General features: G+C 39.1%; 1 protein-coding gene across 4 annotated transcripts; it reads right to left on the bottom strand.

Moving 5' to 3' along the window:
• Positions 1-344: 344 nt before the first annotated feature.
• ITGB1BP2 (integrin subunit beta 1 binding protein 2) lies at positions 345-20,275 on the bottom strand. Of its 4 annotated transcripts, XM_025982812.2 has the most exons (12): positions 19,775-20,275; positions 19,493-19,542; positions 19,347-19,403; positions 19,123-19,268; positions 18,319-18,413; positions 18,155-18,213; positions 17,946-18,016; positions 17,727-17,826; positions 17,343-17,456; positions 17,032-17,094; positions 12,802-12,840; positions 345-565 (listed from the first exon to the last, which is right to left on the bottom strand). In XM_025982812.2, the coding sequence occupies exons 1-12, from the start codon at positions 19,836-19,838 to the stop codon at positions 494-496; spliced, it is 930 nt and encodes a 309-aa protein (XP_025838597.1). In that variant the 5' UTR covers positions 19,839-20,275; the 3' UTR covers positions 345-493. The 4 variants fall into 4 exon arrangements, with proteins under 4 accessions (XP_025838597.1, XP_025838598.1, XP_025838596.1 ...); XM_025982813.2 differs by lacking the exon at positions 12,802-12,840; XM_025982811.2 differs by lacking the exons at positions 345-565; positions 12,802-12,840 and adding an exon at positions 16,277-16,680.
• Between the last annotated feature and the right edge of the window lie 29 nt (positions 20,276-20,304).

The following is a 20,304-nucleotide window of genomic DNA, read 5'->3' as shown; positions in this document are numbered from 1 at the left end:
ACAGAAAGCTAGGCAAAGGATATGAACAATATACACTTAAATTCACACACACACACACATAGGAAATACATGTGACTTTGAAGCATATTAGAAAGAAGCTTAACCTTACTTATAATAAAAAGATTGTGTTAAAAATACAATGAGATAACATCCTTTTCCAGTAAATATGGCAATATCAGAAAGTTTGACAATACATTATTTTGGCAAGGGTGGGGAGAAACAGACACTCTTGTATTTTGTTGTTGGCATTGTAAATTGGTGTAACTTTTGGAAGGCAACATATCAAAAACTTCTAAAGTACATATGCCTTTTTATTGGTAACAGAAAACCCAACTCCAATAGGCTTAAACAATAAAGAGGATTTATTGGTTTATACAAATGCAAATTCCAAGGGGTGAGAGAACTTTGCAGTTGATTTGATTCCACAGATCAAAGATATCACCAAGGACCCAATTTCTTTCTGTCAGATCTGTCTTCAAAAGTGTGAGCTTCATCATAAATTTGACTTCCTTCTTGGTAGCAAAAGGGCTACAGCATTTAAAGGCTTCACATCAGCTACACCACACTGTCCAAAAGAAGAGATAAAGTTGGCTTCTGTTACCTGTCTCAGAAGAGCAAAGAATGAAACCAAAACCAAAATCTTTTCTCAAATACTTCAATGAATATCCTCTGAGATTTCATTAACTTGAATTGGGTCAATGGCCCATTCCTGAACAATCCCCTCGACAGGACAATGGTATGCATTCATTGGCTATGGCTTGGGTTGCCTGAACCAATCACTGAAGCATGGGGGATGGGCTTACCCTGTTTGGGTTGAGGGTGGTGCACCCCATCCAGAAGCTGAGGCTGAGATCAATTACACCAATTCAAACTTTATAACGACTAAATAACAGGGAAGATGTGAAATGGATCTTGGGCAGGGAATCACATCAGCCACAAACTACTCTGATCCAGGAACCATACTTGTAGGAATTTATCCTATAAATATACTGGCACATGTGTACAAATAAGTATGTTCAAGGAGATTGTTTATAAAACAGGTTATTGAAAACAACAAAAATGCCTGGGACTCGTCAAATAAATGATAATATAGCAATAAAAAAAGAAAAGGCAGCTATAAATGTATTATTATGACACAATTTCAAAGATATGTTAAGTGAAAAAAAGCAGAGTTAATAGCCTCCTGCCATTTGTGAAAAAAGGGAAAAGAGATGGAGATAGATTTTTAAAGGGAAAGGGGAAAGTAAACTTGTTTTCATCAAAATATCTGCCAGATAGAGATATCCAAACACATGTGCACACAAACATACCCACTTATACATGCATGATTTGCATAGACTGTATCTGGAAGATTCATGAGTAACCGACAATAGTAATCTCTGGAAAGGAAACCAGGGAACTAGGGACTTAGAGTAGGGGTAATATATAACTTTCATTGTATACCTTTTATACTGCTTGAATTTTCTTACCATGTGCATGTATTTTTAGTTAAAAAACATGTAGTAATTACATGTTTCTATGTGTTGCCTGTCAGACTGGCAAAGATAAAAATACTTGTTAATAGTTGGAAAGATGTTGGGAAACATACCCTTATCTATATTGTTATTTAATATATTAACACATCCTCTTTGAAGGCAATTTGGCAGTTTATTAAAACTAATCACATAATCTTTCATCTAGCACTCACAACACACCTAAGATTTTATCCTACTGATTATGCTTATACACACTGGCAAAGATGCGTGAATAGACATGCAGTGTTTGTAGTAACAAAAGACTGAAGAAACTTAAATGTCCATCAACAGAAGATTGGTTAACTATATTATGATATATCCATAAAATGGAAGTTAATTTTAAGAAGGTAGAATTCTAGACAGCAATGAAAAAGAACTACTGATATATTCAACAACATAGATGAAGCTCACAGAAAATGCTGAATGAAAGAAGTCAGAGGCAAAAAGAATACATACCATTTATATGAAATTCAAATACAGGCAAAAAAAAAAAACAAATACAGGCAAAATTCATCTATAGATGTAGAAGTCAGAATGCAGTTAATCTTGGGAGTGGGTAAGACAGTGAGGGAGCACAGGAAGCCAGTATGGTGCTCTGTATTTAGACATAGGGGTAAGTTACATAGATGTATATACATATAAAAATATATACTTAAGATACATGCATTTTACTAAAATGTATGTTATATTTCAATACATGAAAGAAAGAGGTAGATTTTACAGTGATATGGAATGGATTTCAAGATGTATTTTTAAGTGTGTATGGTGAGATAGATAGAGATTATCTATCTCCATCCATACACATATATATAGTACACTGAGAGGAAACAATGTATAACTACAATTCTGCTGGGTTAAGTGCTGGAGCACACTTTTGCCCTGAAGTCATTTGATTCCTGGTGGCCTACAGTTTTTTATTTAAGACTTATTTATTTGAGAGAGAGAGTGAGTAGGAGAGAGAATCTGAAGTAGACTCCCACACCAAGCATAGAGCCTGATGCGAGGCTTGATCCTACCATCTCAAGACCATGACCTGAACCCAAACCAAGAGTAATATGCTTAACTGACTGAGCCATGCAAGCACCTCCTTACAGCTCAAGTTTAAAAGGCCCCATGCTTACAGGTGATGTCCAATTGGAGTTCAGGTGACTAACAGAGAAAACAGTGAGTGGAATAGCAGTATTTGAAGAAAAAGTAGCTGAGATTGATGAAAGATGACAATCTCTAAGATTCAGGAATCCTAAACAGGAAAACGAAACAAAGAAAGAAATACCCACCCAGACACATTGTTGTGAAACTTCAGAATATCAAAGAGAATATCTTAAAAGGAACGAGAGACTTGTTATCTACTTATAAAAGTATACAATACTACCTATGACATATTCTTGCCCTCCAAAAGAGGAAAAAATAGAACCTGAATCTAAATGTAATCAAACCTTAGATCTACTCAATATTCAGGAAATAAAAAGAACAGAGAAATAACACCACAGGGATGCAATCACTAAGATCCATTTTATGGGAAACATGACAGGACAAACCACCCAGTTCCTTCAACAAATAAATCCCATGGGAGAAAAAAAAGGAGGAGAAGAAAGGGGCACCTATAGATAAGAAATTTAAGAAACCTATCAACCAGCTGCAGCGTATAGTCCTCATTTGGCACCTGACAATCCTTGACAACAAACTCAAACATTTATGAGACAATCAGGAAAATGTGAACAGTGACTGTACATTTAAAGTACATATTAAAGCATTGTTAATTTTTATGGATAAAATGAAGTAATACAATGTCTGATATTTGCTTCAGAATAACCTTGGTGTGCAGGTGGGGGAGCAGGGGTTAGAGGAATATAGATGAAACAAGATTGGGCATGAGTTGATAATCACTGAAGCCAGGTGACAGGTACACAGGGAATCAGTATACTACTCTTTTATAAAATTTTAAAAAAGATTTTATTTATTTATTTGACAGAGAAAGAGAGGGAACACCAGCAGGGGGACGGGCAGGGGGAGAGGGAGAGGCATACTCCTCACTGAGCAGGGAGCGTAATGCCGAGCTCAATCCCAGGACCTTGGGATCATGACTTGAGCCGAAGGCAGATGCTTAATTGACTGAACGACCTAGGTGCCCTACTTTTTTTTTAAAAAAGATTTTATTAAAAAAATTTTTTTTATTTTTTGATCAGAGAGAGAGGAAAGAGCACAAGCAGGGGGAACAGCAGAGGGAGAGGGAGAAGTAGGCTCCCCACTGAGTAGAGAGCCTGATGCAGGGCTTGATCCTAGTACTCCGGGATCATGACCCAAGCTGAAAGCAGACACTTAACCAAATGAACCATCCAAGAGCCCCTATTATACTCTTTGCTCTTGTATGTTTGAAAATTTCCATAATGAAAATAGAAAAAAAAGAGCTGAAAAGAAAAGATATGACTCAGGGATGCCTGGGTGGCTCAGTGGTTGAATGTCTGCCTTCGGCTCAGGTTGTGATCCTGGTGTCCCAGGATCAATTCCTGCATCAGGCTCCCTGTGAGGAGCCTGCTTCTCCCTCTGCCTATGTCTCTGCCTCTCTCTGTGTTGCTCACGAATAAATAAAATCTTTAAAAAAATGACTGACAGCTGATTTATCAGCACACAAAGAGTTTAGAAGGTGTTAGTATGACATTCTTTGTATAAAAAATAACATGTTCATATATTTTTTTCATATATATTCTATTTACATTGATTTATTTCTGGTAGTTCATAAAGAGTATAGATAAAAACTACAATCATCATACTCAATAGTGAGATATTATTGGCATTCTCCTTAAAGTCAGAACAAATCAAGAATATTCACCTATTCACCTGTTTTTTAAAAATACCACTACTCAACATTGCTTTCCAGGTTCTAGTGAAACCATTAAGACAAAAGAAGGTAAAAGTTATAAATATTGTAGAAGAAGAGTCATAAAATGTCCTTGTTTACATAGAATATACAATCTAAGAAAATTGAGAAATAATTAAACAGGAAAAGCATTTGTTTGAAATCAATAATTTCTCTATATAAAAATTCCTCTATATAAAAAAATCCAATCAGAAAATATAATGGGGAAAAAAATCCCATTCATAGCGGGAAAAAATGACAGAAGTGAATCCAACAAGAAATGTACAAAAGGGGGTGCCTGTCTGTCTCAGTCAGTAGAGGATGGGACTCTTATCTTGGGGTTGTAAATTCAAGCACCACATTGGGTGTAGAGATTATTTAAAAATAAAATCACACAAAAATGTACAAAACATTTACATGAATAAAACTACAAAATACTTAAGGCTATACATACAAAGACCTGAAAAATAGATAGATGTACAATATTCCTGAAAGACTGAAAAAATTTCAAATAACTATAAATTTCCATTAACAATCTCATTGAGATTTTGGGGGCACAGGGTGGGAATACCAGAGAAGTTGGTTCTGAAGTTTATCTGAAAGAATATATAGAAAGAGCCAAGAAACTTCTCAAAGATAGAAGGGAAGAAAAAAAGAACAAGGGAAGACTTGCCTACCAGATATAAAATTGCTATATAAAGGTGTGATATACTTCAAGAATAGACAAACATGGGTGCCTGGCCGGCTCACTTGGTAGAGCATGCAACTCTTGATCTCAGGGTGTAAACTGGAGCCCCATGTTGGGTGTACAAATTACTTTAAAAAATTAAAATAAAAAAATAAAAAAGAATAGACAGATAACTGGAACTGAACAGAGAGGCAGTTATATGCAGGAATTTATTTCTAAAAGTAATCTCTACACACAATATGGGGCTTGAACTTAAAACCTCAAGACCGAGTTGCATGCTCCACTGACTGAACCAGCCAGGAGCCCATCATGTGGGAATTTAGTATATGACAAATACAGCATTTCAGAACACTTCTAAGGCACCACTCAATGTATACTAATATATAAAATACAAACTCAAAGGACAGAAAGTTCCAAGTGTTCTCTAGAAGTAGGCAAGCCATTTGAGAAATGGTAGCTTAAATAGTAGCCAGGAAGAAATCCTAGTCTAGTGCAAAGGATACAGATGATGGGGCACCTGGGTGGCTCAGTGTAAGTTTAAACATCCAACTCTTGATCTCAGGGTTGTGAGTTCAAGCCTGGCATTAGGCTCCATGCTGAGCACAGAGCCTACTTTTTAAAAATGGGGAAAAAAAGATGCAGCTAAGAAGCAAATTTGCCAATAAAACTATGGAAAGGCCCCAGGATCTAAGACAAGATACAAGAGTATGAGCATGATACATGGGGCTGAAAATGAAGTTAACTGAAAGTCTGCACATGAATATTCAGTAAAAAAAAAAATGCTCACCCTTTGTTTTTTTTTTTAAAGATTTTATTTCAGAGAGAATATGTGAAAGTGGTGGGAGGGGAAGAGGGAAACTCCCTGCTGAGCACAGAGCCTAGCTTGGGGCTCAATCCCAGGACCCTGAAATCATGACCTGAGCTGAAATCAAGAGTTGGACACTTAACTGACTGAGCCACCCAGCCACCCCTCACCCTTTCTTATAATCAGAGAAAATGCAAAATAAAAACAAGATACCGTCATTTGCACATCTAGTTGGTAAGCATTTTTAAATTGATAACAAAGTATTTTTTCCTTTTTTTAAAAAAGATTTTATTTATTCATGACAGACACACAGAGAGAGGCAGAGACATAGGCAGAGGGAGAAGCTGAAGGGAGCCCGATGTGGGACTCAATCCCGGGACTCCAGGATCATGCCCTGGGCTGAAGGCAGGCACTAAACCGATGAGCCACCCAGGCATCCTTGATAACAAAGTATTGATGAGAGTATTGGGGAAACTGGTACCTTATATACTGCTGGATGGCCATGTAAATTGGAATAGTCTTTGTGGAGGGAAGTTGGACAGTATCTATTAACATTTTTAAAAATTTATTTTTTAAGTAATCTCTATGCCAATGTGGGGCTTGAATTCATGACCTTGAGATCAAGAATCATATGCTCCTCTCACTGAGCCAGCCAGGAGCCCTTCTATTAACATTTTAGATATACAAAATGTATATATCTTCTTTCCAGCAATCCCACTTCTAAATTTAAGAAATATTAGCACAAATAATCAAAGATATGGGTAGCCTGGGTGGCTCAGTGGTTTAGCGCCACCTTCAGTACAGGGCGTGATCCTTGAGACCCAAGATGGAGTCCCGCGTTGGGCTCCTTGCATGGAGCCTGCTTCTCCCTCTGCCTGTCTCTCTCTGTCTCTCATGAATAAATAAATAAAATCTTTTAAAAAAAACAAATAATCAAAGATAAATGTAAAATCATTTTCATTGCTGCATTTCTTTTTAAAAAATTTTATTTATTTATTCATGAGAGACACAGAGAGAAAGGCAGAGACATAGGCAGAGGGAGAAGCAGGCTCCCTGAGGGGAGCTCGATACGGGGACCCCAGGATCACGACCTGAGCCAAAGACAGATGCTCAACCACTGAGCCATCTAAGCACCCCTAAATTTTATTTTAGATATGAGTTTGAAATTATGGCAAAACATGAGTGGAAATGCTAGCAAGAAGTTAATTGTAAATGCAAAATTCAAATTCATGAGAAAAGTCAGCACTGAAAATAGATGAGTATCATCTTCATCAATGTGACATTTAAATATTCAACTTTCATCTTTAAAAAAATTGCAGAAGTGAATAAAATGGAAAATAAATTTTTTAAAAATAATATATTTGAACCTTTAAATTTATTCTTCAGAGAAAGTCACTGTTAGTTTGGTGTGTATCCTTTCAAACATTTTCTATATATTTGTAGTTTGATCTGTAAAGCTCCTCCCTGTGGATTTTGCTGATTACATAGGTATTGTGCAGTTCTATTTCCTGCAAATTGGCAGCTAGATCCAAAGATCTGACCCCAAAGATCAGATCAAACTTGGGTTCCACTCTTTGGTATGACTATAAGATGGACACAATGTCTCTTTAGGATCTTAGAAGCTGTTGATGCTTACTATTATGTCTGTTTATCAAGGATTGCTAAAAAGTGATGTTCTGATTTTATTATTTCTTTTTATTCATTGGAATAGTTTTGTAAAAAGACATATCCCCCCCATCTATTTTGTTACTCAGTTCAGATAGGAAAGACAGGATAAATGCTAGATTCTCTCCCTTTATTGATTAATTTTCAAGATAATGAATTGGTTACCTATGATGAGCTCAGACATTAATGACAAGAAGGAGCCAGTTATTCAAAATCCTGGAAGGAGACTATTCCAGGCAGAGGGATCAGATATAACAGAGGCACTGAGGAAGGAGTGAGTTGTGTTAAGTTCAAGAAACACAGCACAGCATGGCCACATTGCTTGCTTCTTCCTCTCTTTGCTCCCTCCACCCTCATCAGAACTCACCTGTGTTGGCACCCTGATCAGACTTCCAGCCTCCAGAATTATGAGAAACAAATTAGTTGTTTATGAAGTGCCCAGTCTATGATACTTTATCATAGCAGCCTAAGCTAAGACGTAGCTCTTACATCTATGACTCTCTCCTCCATTCCTACTACCACGCCCACATAGTCTGGGGCTTAGCTTTCTCCCCTGGACCACTGCCACTAGTTTCCTTGCCTCCAAGTATCTCTTCCATCCTACTCAATTAACTCCTTACTCATCAAAAGTTTTCAATTCAGTGTATAACTATTTTTTGCAAGAATGCATCTATAATTTTTTAACAGATGCTATGGCAAAATAAGATTAATTTAGTAGAGGAGGGTGTTTGCTGGAAAGTACTGCTTAAACACCAAAGAACATGGGCTTTGTAGTCAAGACCTAGATTAGTGCCCCAGGCTCTGACACTTGATAGTTGTGTGACCTAGGGAAAATTATGTAACCCCTCTGAAGCTCAATTTCCTCATGTATTATCAAAATAATAATGCTTTTAATACATTGTTGTGAGAATTAAACAATATATATTTTCATTTGAGATACATGTATAGATTATATACAGAGACAGAAAAAGATAACAGAGAATAGACAGATTATTTATTACAGTACTTAGATCACAATAAAGGCTCAATAAAGAGTAGTTTGTTACTCTTCCCACTATGCCTCTTGCAGAAGCTACAATTTCAGTGATGAACTCCACCTGCTTAAAACCTGTTATTGCTAAGAGCTGTTCTAGAGCCATTTGAGAATATCCAAAAACATAAGGACCCCAGTGGAGTTCTAGAAGAGTCCCTTTGACAAGCCTATTGAGAAACTAATGAGGCCTTGGTTAATCACTGATATCTCACATAGATATAATACTCTTCCAAACAAGTTTTATGTCTTTGATCTCTTCAACTCTAACTTCAGTGGGACCCCTAGGTACTTTACCTCTCACTTCATCCACATCAGTTATTATCTCCCAGTTACATCAGATTCAGTGTTAATAGTCTTTGGGATCCCTGCTTCCACTGTCCCCATTCTCTCTTTCTTCTGTTCCCCAAATCCCAGGACACTACTAGAGGGAGAACCAAGCAGACCAATATAAATTCATGCTGTCCAATTTCAACTTGGCCCTTGCAGCTGCTCAGCAATCCTTTTAGTTGTCTCATATGTTCCCTGGCACTCTCCCCACAGATGCTGTTCCAGACTCTCTTCATTCTACTTAATATCTCTGCTTCTACTTCCACCGAATTCATAGCAAACACTTTTATCAGGCTACCTGTCCCTCCTGTAACAAATCAGTAATATCTTTCTCCCTTCCAGCCCTGTCCTCTAGCCATCCAGTTCCTTTCCTGGAAAAGCAATCAATATTCTTTTTTTAGGCTATATTATTTAGAGAGAGTATGCATGCATGGTGGGAAGAGGGGGCGGTGCAGAAGGAGAGGGAGAGGATCTCCAGCAGATTCTGTGCTGAGTGTGGAGCCCGATGTGGGGCTCTATTTTGTGATCCTGAGATCACGACTTGAGCTGAAACCAAGAGTTGGATGCCTAACCAGGCACCCAAATCAATCAATATTCTTGATCTCTTATTTATCCCTTCAGAGATATTTTTATGATTCTACAAGCAAAAATATGGAAAACAAAGAACTTTCACTTGTCATTAAAGATAAATAGGATTTGGATATGTGGCGACAAAGGAGATGATATTCCAAGCAGAGGAAACATCCTGGGCAAAGGCACAGAGGTGGGAATGAATAAATAAGATATATTTAGAAAACAGGATATAGCAAGTAGTGTAATCCCCAGAGAAACAATCCCAACTGCTGCTTCAAGTACTATGTCTCCTTTTCCAGCTCTGATTTCAGCCTGATCACTGCTTCATTGCCTGCCCTGCTCTAAATACCAGCAGAGTGGAAATCTGACACTGCTGGCCCCTCACCCATCCTATCTTGCCTGGACCTCCGTTACTATTTATTGAGCTCTGACCCCAACTATCTGTTTCTTTCTGCTAAAGAGTCTTGGCTCTTTCCTGAGTCACTTGCCAAGCCAGACACCTTCCACATCTTTGGTCACATGGACAATTTCCCCACCCTACTGAAAATAGGACAATGAATATAGAAGATGCATTGTACAAAACTAATTTTACCAATATATAGAACAGAGGTCAAGGAGACATTTTAAACTATATAGCAGAGATACAATCAGCAAAATCCAGACTGTGAAACTCTACTGAAAAATAATCTGATTTCCTCAATAAAAAATTGTAAGGAAAAAAAGAGATGAAAGGGAACCGTTAGTTTAAAACTGACATATGGGGCACCTCGCTGGCTCAGTGGGTGGAGCACAGGACTCTTGGTCTCTGGATCATGAGTTCAAGCCCCACGTTGGACATAGAGAATACTTTAAAAAAATAGATAAAATTGACATACAATACATATCCACCAATCACAATGTATAGACTTTATTTGGATACTGATTCAAACTAAAAAGCTGTAAAAAAATTCTTTTGATATTTATGAAACTACTGGAAATTTAAATATTGATTGGTACTTAATGATATTAAAGGGAATATTGCTTGTTCATGTGTGCTAATGATATCACAACTATGATTTTTTAAAAAAGGATCCTTACCTTTTAAAGATACATACGGAAATATTTAGGTAGGGAATGATATGTCTGGAATATGCTCCAAAATAGTATAGAAAGGAGGAGATAGATGAAACAAGAGTGTGAGAGTTGATACTAGGTAAAGCTGAGTGTTTGGTAAATGGGGATTTATTATACTATTCTGTCTACTTTTGTGCATGTTTTAAATTCTCCATAATGAAAAGCTTTAAAACGTTATTGAATTGTCAAGCATCCCATGAAAGTGTGTGTATTAGTCGGAAGGAGTGGAACAGGAGGAGCTGGAATTTGAGAAGAGGATGGTCTGTTAAGAGCCTCTGTGGGGAGAGTGCCAGGGAACGTATGAGACAAAGAAAAGGGTTGCTGAGCAGCTGCAAGGGCCAAGTTGAAGTTGGACAGCATGAATTTATATTGGTCAGCTTGGTTCTCCCTGTAGCAGTGTTCTGAGGTTTGGGGAACAGAAAGGGAGAAAGGGGACACTGGAGGCAAGGATCCCAGAAATAGTAACACTGAATCTAGTGTAAAACTTGTTTAGAAAGTGTTACATCAATGTGAGATATCACTGATCCACCAAGGGCTTCGCTGGTTCCTAGACAGGCTTGTCAAACGAAGTCCACTAGGCTAGAGAGGCTTGGTGTTATGCTCCTCTTCTAAGACCCCTCTTCTAGGACCCCAGTTGGGTCCTTAGGTTTTGGATATTCTCAAACGGCTCTAGGACAGCTCTTAGCAATGACTGAGTTTTGATCAGTAGCTATGTTACTTCATGCAAGATACTTCCTTCCCTGAGGAGGTATCCTCATTTATAAAAATTTGGGATAATAATACTTATCTCATGGAGCAGGTGTGAGGATTAAGTAACATAATGTGGGTAGAAGCGGTTAGCACAGTGGCATTCTACACATGATGCTTTATTTCTTCAGCAGATGAATACAATCTCCCTTAATCCTGGAGCTGAGGCAATGGTATGTTAAATGTTATCACTTTGTGGTCAGCAAAACCTGACCATCAAGAAAATATTATTTTCTTATTGAAACACTGTAAAATTGGATATTGAAGATGTGTCCCTCCTCTCCAAGAGTAAAAAATACCCCAACTTTCCTAACAGTCTGAAGTGAAAGCTTTTGGTGGAGGGGAGTAATAGTAGTACTTATAATAGGAAACACTTACATAGTTCTTACTGTATATTCCAGGCACTGTTCTAAATATGTGTTAGCTACTATTACCATAATATAAAAATCTGGACCTCAAAAGATATGGCCTAGAGATAAAAATGTTTGAGTCATCTGCATGTGGGTGATATTTGAAATCATGGACATAATTGAAAATGTCTAAAAGAGTTATATATTAAGAACAGTGCAAGACTAGGACTAAGTTCTGAGGAACTTCAATCATTCAATGGCCAGGTAGAAAATGAAGAGTCTGCAAAGGAGACTGAAAGGAATGGCCAGAGAAGTGGGAGGACAACCAAGAAGAGCCATACAGCATAGAAGCCAATGTATTGAAATGTATTTCACAGAAGAAACCATCATGAGTGTCAAATTTTGCTTGTGAGATCAAGTAAGACAAAGATCAAAACTATCCATTGGATTTAGTAATTTGATGGCCAAAAGTGACCTTATCACCACAGACTGAACAGGTTGGAAGTGTGTTTAGAAGGGAATGGAAAGGAGGAAATAGAAAATGAGTATTATTTTGAGAAGTTTGCTTATAAAGGAGAGAAGGGAGTTAAGCAGCAGTTGGAAAGGGTTATGTAGTCAAGGGAAATTGTTTTTGTATAATCAGAGAGACGTGAGCATGTTTAAATGTCAATGAAAATGCCCAATGGAAAAAAAAAGAGAAAATGCCCAATGAGAGGGAAAGGTTGAATAAACAGGAGAGAGAGGATAATTAATAGTGTAAAGTTTCTAGGAAGGTGTGAAGGAGCAGGATAACAAAGCACAATGGAAAGAAATAAGAAGTGTAAAGGAGGTAAGGAGAAGATTTGTGCTAATTTGAACAAATATGTATATTTGATGGTGGGAAGTGGGGAAGTAAATGAGATAATGCATGCAAAGCACTTAGCATAGTGCCTGGCAGGTTAGTTTGTATGAGAAATGGTAGCTGTGGTTATTGTTGTTATTATTATTGTTATGCACCTGCTTGAAACTTTCTAATATTTTAGGCTTTGTACTACATAAAATAAGTACACTACTTTATTAATTATGTAAACTTGAAATTTTATATATCAAGTTTATATACAAGGGTTACTTGAACTTTTTGATTCCTCACCTTCATCCTCTCCAGGAATTCTGGGTAGTTACTGGTCCCCTGATTTTGATAAGATAGAAAAAAGTTGTACATTAAAGATCAATGCACTTTCTGCACTTTTCTACACACATTCTATGCCTCTAAATTTTTTTTTTAATTTTTTTTATTTATTTATGATAGTCACACACACAGAGAGAGAGAGAGAGAGAGAGAGAGAGAGAGAGAGAGGCAGAGACATAGGCAGAGGGAGAAGCAGGCTCCATGCACCAGGAGCCCGACGTGGGATTCGATCCCGGATCTCCAGGATCGCGCCCTGGGCCAAAGGCAGGCGCCAAACCGCTGCGCCACCCAGGGATCCCGCCTCTAAATTTTTTAAATGTCCACCAAAGCCCCTATTGATGTCAACTTACCTATAGAAAAATGACATTAAAAATAACCTGCTTCCAGGGTTTCAAAGGATCTGAAGGGTTCAGGTCAAGGGAGAGATGTTATTTGCACTTCAAATACATAGAATGAGAACAGAGAAATAAGCCATAAATGTGGAATATCCTGGAGGTCCAGGAAGCCCCTTTAACTCTGATCAAACTTTTCTGTGAGGTAGAGATGCATTCTCCAATATCCTTTAATCTTGCTTCAAGCTCCAAATCCTCAGCCATGCTATCCTGTGATCCCTTACCTTTACTGCCCACGTCCATTCTTCCACCTCCATCTTACCTGTAGCTCCCAATGAGATATTTTGTTCCTTAAATCTGAACTGAGAGCAATGGGTGCTATGAAAAGAACTTGAGATCATTTTGAGGCTTGGTGAAGCTTTCTAGTTTGATGTTTCTTAGAGCCTGAATCACCCAGATTCCTGGCCACCCTGTTGAAGGGGGGTGGGTAAATCTGACTCAAGGGAGACTCAAGAAAGAGATTATCACTCCTTTGATTAAGAATCTACATTTTAGGGGCACCTGGGTAGCTCAGTCAGTTTAGCATCTGCCTTCAGCTCAGGTCATGATCCCAGGATCCTGAGATTGAGCCCCCCCAAGGGGCTCCCTGCTCAGCAGGGAGTCTGCTTCTCTCTCTCCCTCTGTCCCTGCCCTTGCTGGTGCTTGTGCCCTCTTTCTCAAATGAATACATAAAAACTCTTTAAAAAGAAGAATCTACATTTTAAAAATGTCTATACTGCCTTTTTCTTTATAAATTTTATTTAAATTCAATTAATTAATACAGTGTGTTGTTAGTCTCAGAGGTAGAATTCCATTCTCTCTTTTAAATCATGTTCAAAATCCTGCATCTAGAATTTTAGTCTCCTCCCAATCTAGCTACATTTAACTTTTTGTTCTCTCCCTTAAACACATCCTCCATCTGATATATTAGCAGTGGTTAGAAACAGCAAAGGGACTAAGCTTGGAGGAATTCTGAAGAACATTTACTGTTTATATACTTCTGCATTGAGTATTTTACAGTGACAATGTATTACTTTTGGAATTTAAAATAAAACACAAAAAGGAAAATAAAATACTTTCCAGGGGTACCTGGGTGGCTCAGTCAGTTGGGTGTCTGCCTTTGGCTCAGATCATGATCCCATGGTCCTGGGACAGAGCCCAGCATGGAGCTCCCTGATCAGCAGAGAGTCTCTCTCTTCCTCTCCATCTGCCTCTCCCGCAGCTCATGTTCTCTCTCGCTCTCTCAAATAAATAAAATATTTTAAAAAAACAAAACACCTGGCCTCAGTTTGGCTCTCCGCACTCTTCCATACCCATCCAAATTTCTCATTCCTACAAATTTCCATTCAAAATTCAAAATTTCTAAAAAAAAAAAAAAAAAAAAAAAAATTCAAAATTTCTTATCCTTTACATTTTTGGCCAATTGATTTTCAACTAGGGTGCCAAGACAATCCAATGGAGACAGAATAGCCTTCTCAACAAATGGTGCTGGGACAAGTAGATATCCACATTCAAAAACAAAGTTGGACCCCTACCTCATGCCACATATAAAAAAGAACTCCAAATAGATCAAAGACCTAAATGTAAAACCATAAAACTATAAAACTCTCAGAAAACATAGGAACAAATCTTCATGACCTTGATATTAAACCATGGGTTTTTGGCTATGATGTCAAAAACGTAAGAAACCAAAGAAAAAATAAATTAGACTTTATAAAAATTTAAAACTTTTGTGTACCATCAAGGACACCATCAAGGAAGTAGAAAGACAAAACACAGAATGGGAGAAAATATTTCCAAGTCATGTATCTCACAAAAGACTTGTCTCCAGAACATGTTAAAGAAATTCTTAGAACTCAATAAAAAGACAACCCAGTTAACAAATGGGCAAAAGATTGAATAGACATTTCTCCAAATAAGAACACAAATGGCCAATAAGCACATGAAAATATGCTCAACATCATTACCCATGGGGAAAATGCAGTTGAAACCATAATGAAACTCACAACGATGGCCATTAAAAAAAGGACAAATAACAAGCGTTATTGAGGATATGAAGAAACTGGAACTACACTGCTGAAAGGAATATAAAATGGCACAGCCTCTTTGGAAAACAGTCTAGCAGTTTCTGAGAAGGTTAAAGGTACCATTTGACCCAGAAATTATACTTCTAGATACTTGGATACTTCCAAGAGAAGTGAAAATATCAGTCCACCTAAAAACTTGTATATGAATGTTCATAGAAGCATTCTTCATAATAATAAAAACAACCCAAATGTACCTCAATTGACAAAATAAACATAATGTGATATATCCATACAGTGGAGTATTATTCAGCCATAAAAGAAATACTGATACATGTTACAACATGGACGAGCTATGAAAACTTTATGAGTGAAAGAAATCTTCTACAAAAGACCACATATTATATGATTCCAGTCATATGAAATATCCAGAATAGGTAAATCCGTAGAGGCAGAAAGTAGATTAGTGGTTGCCCACAGCTATGAGTATGGGGGGAGGGAAACTGGTGGTGATTGCTAATGGGTACAGAGTTTCTTTTTGGAGTGATGAAAATTGATTGTGATTGTACAACTCTGAACATACTAAAAAAAACACTAAATTTTATACTTTAAATGGGTGAATTGTATGGTATATGAATTTTATCTCAATAAAGCTGTTAAAGATGTTCTTCCATGGAGCTTTCCTTTTCTACTATAGTCCACATTAATCACTTCACTCTCTTAACTCCTATAGCTCTTAATAACTATACTGCACAACGTAACATTCAGTTAAGCTATCTGATAATGTTTATTGTTATTTCATGTAGATTAGCCTGTCAGCCAGACTAATTTTCCTGCGAGGAATAAATAAGTTTTCCAGTTCTCAGATAGCTCTAAACCACCTAAGGTGCAACTGGGCACACATTAAGTACTCAGTAGATTACCTGGTGATTGTGAAGAACAGATTGAATGTATATGTGCTTGTTTTCACACGTGTGTTAAAGACACACAGATGTTGGGGGAATGAATACAATCTTAGTGAGGTGAGAGAATAACACTATGTGAAACTGCAGAATACAAGATTTATTTAAGGGAAAAAACAGCATGGTTTGGACACCTTTGTTCTCCCCTCCTTCAGCCTGCTGCTGCTCAATGACTCCTCATGGCCAATCATATCCTGGTCTCTTGAGATTCTAAGGGAACCACTGAGGTCCTATCTAGATACTTGACTGGTGTCACTATTCCCCCATTGCTTCCTCCTCTTCCTCCTCCTCTGTCCAGCTCAGATCATCATCTGAATCCTCAGATTCTTCCTCATCCATCTCTAACCCAACCCCTGCCTTAGCCTTCTCAGCTAGTGCATCGGGGTGCTCCAGCTGGGCCCAGGATCCCGGGTCAGCCTTGACCAAGGAGATTTCAACCCGAGATGGCATCAAGGAAACAGAGCTCTGCTCCACGTTTATGACCTGAGGAGGAGGAAAATATAGAGGAACACAGAAGAAGGAGAAAATGAGGAAATCAAAGGGGTGGGATCAGGGTGGGGTGGTGATGAATGACAAAGAAAAATAAACAGATGTAAGGTAGGCAAAACAAGATAGGGGAGGAATAAAACAATATAGTAAGAGAGAAAAAAAGGAGAGGAGGAGGGGAGAGAAAAAAGGGAAGCAAAGGGGGAGAAAGAATATCAAAGCAAATGAGGAGAAACCTCCACTTTCCCACTATAATTCCATCCCTTAAGATACCTTCTATTCATTCCAGTCAGGTCCTTCGTTTCACCCCATCTGCCTCCCCCTCTTGTGCCCCTTATCTTCACTTACCCCCCAGAGCTTCATCTGTGCCTGGAACACACGGTTACCATCAAAGACAATGTGGACGTGAAGCTGAAAGAAAAGAATTAAATGGGTAGTAACAATCCCAGAAGGTCAGAACAAGTTATTACAACAGAGAACCAGGCCAGAGGTGTGAGCCCTACATCCACAGGTCAGCCAGATAGCCCTAACCTACTAGCTCTACCTTCCTCTGAGGGGATTATGGAGCCCACATGTCCACTCCAGACAATGACTCTGCCTGTAAAATTGTAGTATCACCCAATTCACCAGCTTCCCATCCAGCATCAGACATTCCTCACCTCAGTTTGACTGGCCTTCACCCAGTTGAACGCAGGAAGTGGAATCTGGCCATATATAGTTACCACTACTAAGGAATCTGTCTGGTGCCAATCATGACGGCAAGATGCTGGCAGCTAGAGAAAAGATGTGAAATATGGGTGGTAAGAATGAACTCTCAACCCAAGGGAAGTTATCAGGTGTGTCTAGAGAAGAGACACAGAATCTCAGAGCGATTAATACTACTTCATATTGCAAAGCCTCTAGGCTGTTGAGGATAAAAGGGCAGAATCTTATTTGGTCTGTACAAATGGGAGGAGATAGAGAGCTTGGCCATGAGGTACGGGGGGCGGGAATTATTTCTGGAATTGGGTTCTAATGAAGTGTTTGGGAAAGTTGGGGCTTACCTGCTTCCCCCAGTCATGCCTACCAACTCTGCATCCTGGCTGTGCCAGGAATGCCCCAAAATCCAGGGTCTGGATGCCACAACAGCTCCAAGACTTCATCCTGAGGTAGAAGGATAATTCAACTGAATCTCCTTTCCTCTCCCCATGAGCCCCCACCCACCTTATGATCAAGAGTGGGAAAAACTGGTCTCACGGAGCCTACCCAGTCCCCTCTCTCACCCCTCATGGAATCGAGGTGCTCCTGGGTGGTAAGTACATGGAGTAGCATCACTCTCAGGGCCTTGGTAAACCTAATATGGATAGGGGAGAATCAGGAGAGGAATCAGGTCATTCTAAAATACACCCAGCAGCCTCATATCTATACCCAGTCATCCCAGGTATAGCATCTCTCAGCCACATGTTTGCATCCCCTATAAGCTCTCACTCACAGCATCACATGCTGGATTCTGGCAGCTGGAACCAGTCCGGATCAGACTACTGTCAAGTCCTAGGCAAAGGAAACAAGAGTCAGGAACCTATCCATTCCCTCCACCTAATTGCCACTTTCACTAAATTCCAGTCTGCAAAGCCTTCCTACTAAGGACTCACTTACCTGCTCCAGGTTCTTGGTCTAATTCCTTCTGTTCCAATGCCATTTCCAGAGCTTGGGATATATTTAGCGGAAGCAGCTTTGGAGGCAACTCTGACCTAGGGGGCATGGGTGGGGTGATTTAGTTCTGACCCATTAACTTGATCAACAGCTCCAACACTTCCACCAGTGGTAATAGTATCAAAGAAGTCTGGTGAAAGTGGGGGCAGGATTGGAAAAGTTGGTTAGCAACTCCATTGCCAATTACCTTCTTTGTGGACATCCCAAGTCTCTGAACCCTGGATAAATCCCTAGAGCTCTTCTTGCCCATCTACTCAATTGCTCTAAATCTAACATTTCTATGCAGAACTGCATCATATCTGCATCCTCTTCTAATTAATTGTGGACCTAACATGACTTTCTTCTGTTGCTCATGCTACTTACACAAAATTAATTTATTCTCTGCAGCCTACATGGCTGCTAATACTGCACGTTTTTCTTGATGGAAAACTCATTTTAAAGCTTTTTTCCAAAAAGAAAAAAATCAAGTCATTCACAACAATCTCCCTTGTATTATAACTAAATATGTATTTATGAGAGACTATCTACTTCTGCTAACTCTAAATACCTATCCCATCACCCACATACCAACTTAAAGCAGACATTATTTCTGGATACAAATTTCCCCTAAGGTATAAAATAGACACAAAGCCCCTACACCTACTTGCCCCTCCTCACATCTCTAATCCCCAAACCTGAATGACCCATTAATCACTTCTAGGAAGTTCCATGAATGTAGGAAAAACCCAGGGACCTCCTCCTCTTTACTTGGGCCTCTCCCGATGCAAAGTCTCTGCTGACTTTGGAATCGTATTCAGAGGTTTTTGCTCCTGAAGTGAACTGCTTGTGGCAGGCACCTCGGGTTGAGGGGCCTCAGGGAGCTTCTCAGCACAGTGTGGTCCCACAGTACAGCCCTAGTACAGATAAGGAGAGAAGGATTAGGGATAAAATCCTTCTATTAGGGGCAGAATCTAAGGAAGTAAATAATTTACCTTGATGTTTAAGAATTCAGAGAAATCTACAGTTCGCTTCCGGCAGCAGGACCAACCCTGGTAACAAAAGACCCAGCTCAGCTTGGATTCTTGGGTATATTTCCTTTAGGAAATGCTTTTGGTATCCTCCCTTGCCTACTTCTCACCTTAAGTGCATCATGGAAGATTGGGACCCCAGGGTGATGGCAACAGGAATCTGTGGATACCAGCAGAAGGATCAAGGAAAGGCAACTATAGCTAGCATCACTTCTCTTACTTTCCCAGATTTATACACTCATGGTTTTTAATATATGAAAAAAAAGATCTTAGACTACCCAGACCAATTAAACTAGGGCAGATACTCCAAATTTCTCTGCTCCCTTAAGACCACCCACAGCTGATCACTCCCCTAGCACAGAGAGCCCCCTGGCAAAGTCAGAATTACTCACCAGGAAGGTTGGCATTGGGGTCAAAGTGCTGCCCACAGCCTTTGTTATGGCAGAGTAGAGACATGATGTTGGCAAAATTACTGAAAGGGTATTTCGAGTCTGGCTGCCGAGTGAGGAACACCTCTTAGTCTGGAAGCTTTTAGCTGCCTGGAAGGGCCAGCTGTTTCTATCTTTAGTTCAGGAGGCGTACACCTCCTAACATGGGCAAGGGAACTTCAATTGGTCTTCTCAACCAATAGGAAAGAGCTCAGTTTAGCTCTGGGGCTCAAGAAAAAAGGATCAGGCAGAGTAGGGCTTGGAACTTGGGTGAGGTCGACTAACCACCGCCCAGACAGTTTTAGATTTACCAGGCCAATTCCAAGCCTCTGACATATCAGCAGCTGCTCAGAAGTGAATCCCAATTTTGAGACCCCTCCCAGCTCAATGAAGGCACCCCAGTTCCTTCAGCTCCTTTTCTTCCTCTTTCAGAGCAGCTTTCTTCTCTCATCCTCATTGCTTCTGTATCACCAATAGCTCCAATCTTTGTCAAC

This window comes from Vulpes vulpes, chromosome X (genome assembly GCF_048418805.1).
Source record: "Vulpes vulpes isolate BD-2025 chromosome X, VulVul3, whole genome shotgun sequence".
Lineage (NCBI taxonomy): Eukaryota > Metazoa > Chordata > Mammalia > Carnivora > Canidae > Vulpes > Vulpes vulpes.
The sequence above is the reverse complement of the archived record's forward strand: the minus strand, read 5'-3'. Positions and strand labels throughout refer to the sequence as shown.

What these genes read in the sequence shown, in the direction of transcription:
- ITGB1BP2 (XM_025982811.2), bottom strand. Translation starts at nt 19,838, where the DNA reads ATGTCTCTACTCTGCCATAACAAAGGCTGTGGGCAGCACTTTGACCCC. An exon ending in GCACCTCGATTCCATGAGGG is followed by an intron (nt 17,827 to 17,945) that starts GTGAGAGAGGGG and finishes CTTCTACCTCAG; the next exon opens with GATGAAGTCTTGGAGCTGTT. An exon ending in TGAAGGCCAGTCAAACTGAG is followed by an intron (nt 17,095 to 17,342) that starts GTGAGGAATGTC and finishes CTTTTCTTTCAG; the next exon opens with CTTCACGTCCACATTGTCTT.